This window comes from Megascapheus bottae, chromosome 31 (assembly GCF_031878675.1).
Source record: "Megascapheus bottae isolate mThoBot1 chromosome 31, mThoBot2.hap1, whole genome shotgun sequence".
In the NCBI taxonomy this organism is placed as follows: domain Eukaryota; kingdom Metazoa; phylum Chordata; class Mammalia; order Rodentia; family Geomyidae; genus Megascapheus; species Megascapheus bottae.
The window spans coordinates 3853402-3860192 of record NC_143539.1 but is presented as its reverse complement, the minus strand read 5'-3'; the positions used below and the strand labels follow the sequence as shown (position 1 = coordinate 3860192).

Genomic DNA, 6791 nt, shown 5'->3' with positions numbered 1-6791 from the left:
TAGGATTGGGGGAGGGAGAGTTCTGCACTAGGCCCTGAACCCCTCCGCAGGCACCTAGGAGAGGGAATCAGACTGGTTCCAGCTCCTGGCTTGCCCCTCTCCTGGGCTCTTCAGCCCAGCTCCAACCTTAGCCTCTGCTCTCCTGTTCCTCTCAGCTGGGGCCTTGCCTTGTATCTCACACTGGAGTCTGATCATGGGTCATGCTTGGTGTCTATCCAGAATAATTTCGTTGTTGTTGCTAGTCCTGGGCTTGAGCTCAGGGCCTAAGCACTGTTCCAGGACTTTTTCAGTGCTAGAGTTCTACCACTTGAGCCATGACACCACTTCCAGCTTTTTCTGTATTTGTGGTACTGAGGGATTGAACCCAGGGCTTTGTGCATGCTAGGAAAGTACTCTACCACTAGGTCACACTCCGGGCCCACAGAGTAATTTTGGAGACAGCCGGTGTAGACCAGCTGGTCCTGGAGCTTGTAATATCCTCTTGCTGCACTTCTGGATGCCTGCCATCGCTGCAGCTGGCTAACCATTACAAACTTCAGCCGTGTTTGTGGGATCTAGCCTCGGTGCCTCAGGCCCACTGACCCTGGTCTTCCCACAGGAGTCTTCCCCACACCCACCTTTCCTCTGTGGTGCATGTCTTTGCTTTTCCATGGGGGCATTCCCCAAGATCTCACTGCAGAAGGCTAAATCTTAAGGTCTAAACCGAGTTGTGCCTGCAGGAGTCCAGCCTCTCCATTGGAACCCACTCCAGGCTGTCTCCACTGGGGTCTAACCTGAGACCCTTCCCTCATACCGGGAGAGCTCAGACCATCATGTCTCTGTTAAGGAGGATCATTTCTTTCCTCTGAGGGCTACCCTGGGACCTGACCTCTGTCCCATTCCTGGGTCTAACCTTAGAACCGCCCTAGGCCGCCCTCAGTTCTTCTGGATGAACTCACCATCCAATACAAAGCCTGGCACACAGCAGGTGCTCAACAAATACATGCTGAACGAAAGAATGAGGACAACTGTGAAAGCTTTGGCGCTCCAAACTTTGTATTGGTCAGCTAGATGGGAGGAGGAGCATAACTCAGGCCACCAGGGGTTCAGCCAGGGGTTCGGGGCCAGGGAGGAGTAGCACAGAGGCAAAGCCAGAGTCCCTGGTCCTGCCCTGGGGAGGCTGGGTTTCTCCCTGGGGTCCCCTGGCCCATCGATGGCTGCACAGGAGCCTCACGAACTGCCCCGGGCCTCAGGTGCTCAGGAGGGTGTGGACTCAGCAGGCCCTGGGCCCACCTTGTCCCCGAACCCCTGCAACCGCTGTCTCCTCTGCTCCACTTGCCGCCGAAGTCGGGCCAGGACCAGCTCAGAGGCCTGGGTCAGACTGTGCTGTGGGAGCAGAAGGACGGAGGGCTGAGGCCAAGCCAAGGTGGGAGGGCAGAGAGGAGCCTGCAGCGTGTGCGATGGGGTGGCGGCTAGCCCGGGTGAGGCCCTTGCTTACCTGCAGGATGTGCACCCCCTTCAGGGAGACCACAGCCAGCTCTCGCAGCCCGTCCCCAGTCAGGTCCACGTGGGCCATGGCCAGGAGGGGACTGGAGAAGCTCCGCTGCCACAGCAGGTGGCAGCTGCCCTGGGGCCCGCTGTACTTATAGCACAGGAGTTCCTGCAGAGGGCAGGGCCCTGTCACATGGCTGGCTGGGGCGGTGGCACAGGGAGCACCGTCCCACCCCCGTGGCCCACCTGCCCATAGGTGGCCACCAGGACTTCCGGCTGTCCATCCAAGTCCACGTCTGTGACCAGGCCACAGAGGACGCTGTCAAACTGGTCACTCCCGGGCAGGAGAAGCTGGTCCTCGAGGCCCCGGCTCAGCAGGTCCCTGAGGGTCCCCAGCAGTGGAGGGGCAAAGGTCAGGCAGTGGGGGTGCCATCCACAGGGCAGTCATGGCCTGGGCCGGGTCCTGCACCCCTTCCCAGGCGCTCCTCCTCCAAGGGGGACTTGGGAGGCCAGCAGGGGGTGACCAGGAAGTACTCAGATTTCCTGGCTCAGGGTGAGCGCTTCCACCCATGCCGCTGGAAGTTAAGCAGCTCCTCCTCCTCTGCCCCACCAAGGCTTCAACATGGACCCTCTAAGACCCAGCTCCTTCTCTGGTCACACACATCTCACCCTGGGGGCCCCCGGCTCCTCACCGGTACACCACGGCGGGCTCCAACATGCTGGCCACGAGCAGGCTGTACTCCTCTCGCTGTGGCCCGTCCTTGGGCTCTAGGGAGAAACAGGAACAGGGGGCCAGGGTCCTCTTGATATCCTTCCCCACAGGGGGCAAGAGGAAGGCAGATAAAAGATCTGGGGGCAGGGGTGGGTATGCTACACAGGAAGAGTTAAAGGTCAGCTCATGAGTGACATGACTGAGAACAGCAACTGCCAGCTGTTAGAAGACAGTTTTGAAGGTCTGAGGTTAGACCACAAAGGTTAGACTGTAGTTGAAAAGTCTGAAGTTAGACACTCATGGAAAGTCAGGGGATCAACCCCCAGCAGGAGAGGGGAGACCAGAGATGGAGGGGAGCCCCAGCAGAGGAGCAAGCAGGAAGAGAAGGGGGCAGAGTGGTAGGCAAGCGGCAGGTCAGCCCATGACAGTTTGAAGGAGTCCGAGGTGGGGGAAATGGGAGGAAATCACCATGGGAGGAGAGGTTAGACCACCCAAGGAAACGGGAAGTTGAGAGAAAAGTCTAAGGTTAAGGCTGATGTGGGCGTGGCCGGGGTGGGCGTGGCTCCAGCCATTAGAGCACCAGCTTAGCAAGTAGAGAAGCTGAGTTCGAATCTCAGTCTCACCTGGCCCCCCTCAAAAAAAAAAAAATAGGACACAAGAAGAGGAGCTGGGAGGCCTGTGGAGGGGACACAGCAGGGAGGGATGGGGTGTGGAGGGGGAGAGGACAGCCATATGGTGGGAAGGCTGAGCTTGCACACTCCACATCCCAGTGGCTGGGGTAGAGCTCACCCTCCGAGGCCGCCAGGCTGAACACGATCACACGGGAGATGGGCCCGTCCTGCAGGGTCGTCCATGTCTCCAAGACCTCTGCAAGGCCAGTGGGGACTCAGGGCTCCGCCTCCAGCTCCTGGCCCCACCCCCAGGCCCTGCCCTCACCTCCACTCCCCTGGTCCACATGAGCCACACGCACGTAACCACTCTGACAGCCAAGAGCTGAGAGGCGTCGGGATGTGCCCGGGAGGTTGTGGACATGCAGCCACAGGACACTGGTGGACAGAAGGGGGTCATTCCTCAGCCCCAGCCTCACCTCCACCAATCTATCTTCACCCCCTGAGGTCCTGGGCCACGAGTGTGCCAGGGAGGTGTTCTACCACGTGAACCATTCCCAGCTCCTCCCCTCCATTTTTGTTTTTGCCAGTCTTGGGGCTTGAACTCAGGGCTTGGGCACTGTCCCTAAGCTATTTTTTCAAGGCTAGTGCTCTACCACCTGAGCCACACCTCCACTTCTGGTGTGTATGTGTGTGTGTGTGTGTGTGTATTTAAATTTTTGAGGCTGCATTTTCCAACTTAGCCTGGGCTGGCCTCTATCTCCTTAGCAGCTGGGATCACAGGTGTGCACACCTGCAGGTAGGTCTCCATACCTGACTTCTCTGAGGCAGCTCCTGCTGACCCGTGTCCCTGGAATCAGTCCCCTCTACCTGAGTCCACCAGGTCACCTACTGCTGGTCGAGACCCCTGAAGCCATGAGGTGGCCGTGTCGCTTCTCCACGGTTACCTGAAGCCTCTGCTGCCCGCAAGGCCACGGCATCACCCAACTTCTCTGAGACCACAGCCCCAGGCCCCGCCGGCCTCTTTCAGGGTGTCTCTTACCTACTGCTCAGGTTTGTGAGTTCTGGAAAGAAGTTTTCCACAGGCTGTTCCTCAAACTGGTGCAGCTCCTCATTCTAGGGTAATAAGATTACACCCCCCCAAGTCAGGCACTAGGCACGGTGGCCCCAGTGATGTTCTGTCTGCCTCACCCCTCCCTCTGCCTCACCTCCTTGTAGAGATGAATGGCCGGGTCATTTCCACTCAGGAGAAACACAGTCTCCAGCTGATTTCCCACCTGGACCCTGAAAGCATATGTGTGGAACGTAAGTGTGGTTAAGTTTTTGTCTTTGGCCAACTTCTCTTGGAAAAATCCTTTCCTGTCAGGCTGGGTGGGGTGGCTCACACCTGTAATCCCAGCTAGTCAGGAGGAGGGGGTATTTGACTATTTGAAAAACAAACTAAGGTAAACAGGCTGGGTCCTGGCTCCAGTGTTGAGTGTCTTCTTAGGAAGTGCAATGCCCTGAATTTCAATCCCCATACTACCAACACACACACACACACACACACACACAGCTCCTGTAGGAACTTTGACTTCTGAGATTCAGACACAAGTCCCCAGCTTTGTCCTCTGGATCTTTAAATGCAGGCTGGTGGGAGTGAGTCCTCAGAGTCTCAGAACCATGGATGACAGAATGTTTCTATCCCACCATTCCTAGTGTCCTCATCTAATAGAATCTTCAGGGTGGATCTGCATTCAGTAATGGAACTTGGAGCTCCAGCCTGGGATCACAGAACAGCAAGAACCTCTTTAATCTGGAATACCACACCAGTCTAGGAATTATGTTTTCTGTCCCCTTTGAAAATCTGGAAAGAACAGAACAGTGTGGTAGTGCATGCCTGTAAGGAAGCCAGTGTTGGAGGATGGCAAGTTCCAGGCCAGCCTGGGCTGCACAGATACTCTGTCTCAAAACAAAAACAAAAATGAGAGCCGGGAGTTTGGTCTAGTGGTTAAAGTGCTTGCCTAGCATGCATGAAGACCCGGGTTCGATTCCTCAGTACCACATATAGAAAAAAGCCAGAAGTGGTGCTGAGGCTCAAGTGGTAGAGCTCTAGCCTTGAGAAAGTCCAAGGACAGTGCTCAGGCCCTGAGCTCAAGTCCAGGACTGGCAAAAAAAACAAAATAAAAAAAACAAAAATGAACTTCATTCGCAGAGCATTCACCTGCTAGTCCAGAAGTTGGTAAATCAGGACTGGCAGAGACATTTTAATTTTAAACTCTCATTTGAGCACCAACTTTTAACTTTCTAGAAGAGAACGAGACCCTCAGAGTAGGGGAGGGGTGAGAAAGGTCTGGTGGCCAGGGACACTCACTCTGCGTGGCACAGCTGGAAAGGTGTGAACTGCAATTCCAAATTCAGGCAGCTCTCTGCAGGAGGACAAGGGCAGCTGAGTGAGGGCACCTGCCACGCCCCTCCCACCCTCTGGGCCACACTCACGGGCAATAGAGTCAAGATTGTACTCGGAGCCAGGCTCATAGTCGCAGTAAATGTTCAGGAAGGGGCTGCCCTTGTCCCCTGAGTCCTGTGGAAGAGGAGGAGAATCAGGGGAGTGGGGGCAGGGACTGGAGGGGACACTGGGCGCCTGTGTAAGAAGGGGGTGTGGGCAGGCGCAGACGGAGGGTGCTCTGAGTACCTTGATGAACGTGATCCCCACCACCAGGCCGCGCTTTGGGGGTGATTTGTTGAAGGTGTCAATGGAGACAATCTCAGCGTCCACTGGGAGGGGACAGTTCAAAGGTCACGTTTCGGACAATCTGTGATCCCTGGTAACCTCCAATCACAGTATCTTCAGATCCCGGAGTCCTGACACCATCACCAGGATTTCTGATCACTGTGTTTGAGGAATCTCGAACCAAACTAAGTATAGACACCCCTCCTCGCCCCCATCAATCACCATCTCCCACCACTGCGACCCCCACAGAACCTCTGGTTTCCTGAAACCCCGCCCCCAACTCCAGGGCGCCACGCACCGGGGATGTAGTTGAACTGCAGCTCTTTGGCCACCGGCCGGATTTTCTGTCGGAGGTCTTGGTAGCGGAAGCCGAGTACCTTGCCTTTAAGGGTGGCGGCCAGCAGCTCCCCGCGCCCGTCGGCGCCGCCGGCCAGGCCGTACACATTGCTCTGAGACGAGAAGCGCGTGAAGCTGTCCTCGCGCAGCGGGCAAGGTCCCGCAGCCACGGCCGCTTCGCACATCACGACGCCCACCACTCCCTACCTCTGCACCTCGGGCAGCCGCTGGCCGGGGTTCTACTCGCAGCTTCCCTAAACCCTAGGCGCGGACTGATGACGCAGAGAAGCCGCCGCCTTTGCCCTCTACCAAGATGGCGCCTGGCGCGCCAGCGGCACCCGACTGCGCCTGCGCATCATGACTGGCTCGGCTAGGACCAGCAGGGAGTGAGTGCCCTGCCAGCCAGGCCTGGCTTCTAGGGGGAGAGGTAGAGTAAGAATAATCATGGAACCTATCATTGCTCCAAGTACATTCCATCTAACCATCTATTCCAAACCCCAAGACTGAGAGTACTTTGCTGGTTCATAGATGAGAAGAAAATTAATTTGCCTGCAAGCGCATGACTGCTATGAAGCAACTAGTACTAAAATTCAAACAAGGCAATTTTACACCCAGTGCACTACTTGAACAATCTCCCATCCCTGTTTTGTTTTTTTCCTTTTTGCCAGTCTCGGGACTTGAACTCAGGGTCTGAGCGCTGTCTTTGGGCTTTCTCAAGGCTAGCACGCTACCACTTGAGCCACAGCACCACTTCCAGATTTTCTATGTATTCTAAAGACTTGAACCCAGGTCTTTGTGCATGCTAGGCATGCAGTCTACCACTAGGCCAAACTCTTGGCCAACAATCTCACCTTTAAAACAGTGAGACATGTTCTTCTCACAAGAGGAAAGATCCAGTCATCTCTGTCTTGGTGGCAAACAGCCACCTCTGATTCAACCCCTCCTGTCTGAT

The 6791-nt window shown here is 56.0% G+C and overlaps 1 protein-coding gene across 1 annotated transcript; it reads right to left on the bottom strand.

The window, feature by feature from the left end:
• Positions 1-1017: 1017 nt before the first annotated feature.
• On the bottom strand, positions 1018-6121 carry Kptn (kaptin, actin binding protein). Its single transcript, XM_090322180.1, has 12 exons — positions 5802-6121; positions 5465-5547; positions 5269-5353; positions 5144-5198; positions 3999-4074; positions 3833-3906; positions 3119-3228; positions 2972-3049; positions 2163-2238; positions 1717-1852; positions 1478-1639; positions 1018-1365 (listed from the first exon to the last, which is right to left on the bottom strand). The coding sequence occupies exons 1-12, from the start codon at positions 6022-6024 to the stop codon at positions 1237-1239; spliced, it is 1287 nt and encodes a 428-aa protein (XP_090178306.1). The 5' UTR covers positions 6025-6121; the 3' UTR covers positions 1018-1236.
• Between the last annotated feature and the right edge of the window lie 670 nt (positions 6122-6791).

Excerpts from the sequence above, each read along its gene's own strand:
- Kptn (XM_090322180.1), bottom strand. The coding sequence starts at position 6,024 with ATGTGCGAAGCGGCCGTGGCTGCGGGACCTTGCCCGCTGCGCGAGGAC. Across the intron at positions 3,229-3,832 it reads CTCACAAACCTGAGCAGTAG|TGTCCTGTGGCTGCATGTCC; the intron begins GTAAGAGACACC and ends TCTGTCCACCAG. Across the intron at positions 2,239-2,971 it reads CAGCCTGGCGGCCTCGGAGG|AGCCCAAGGACGGGCCACAG; the intron begins GTGAGCTCTACC and ends GTTTCTCCCTAG.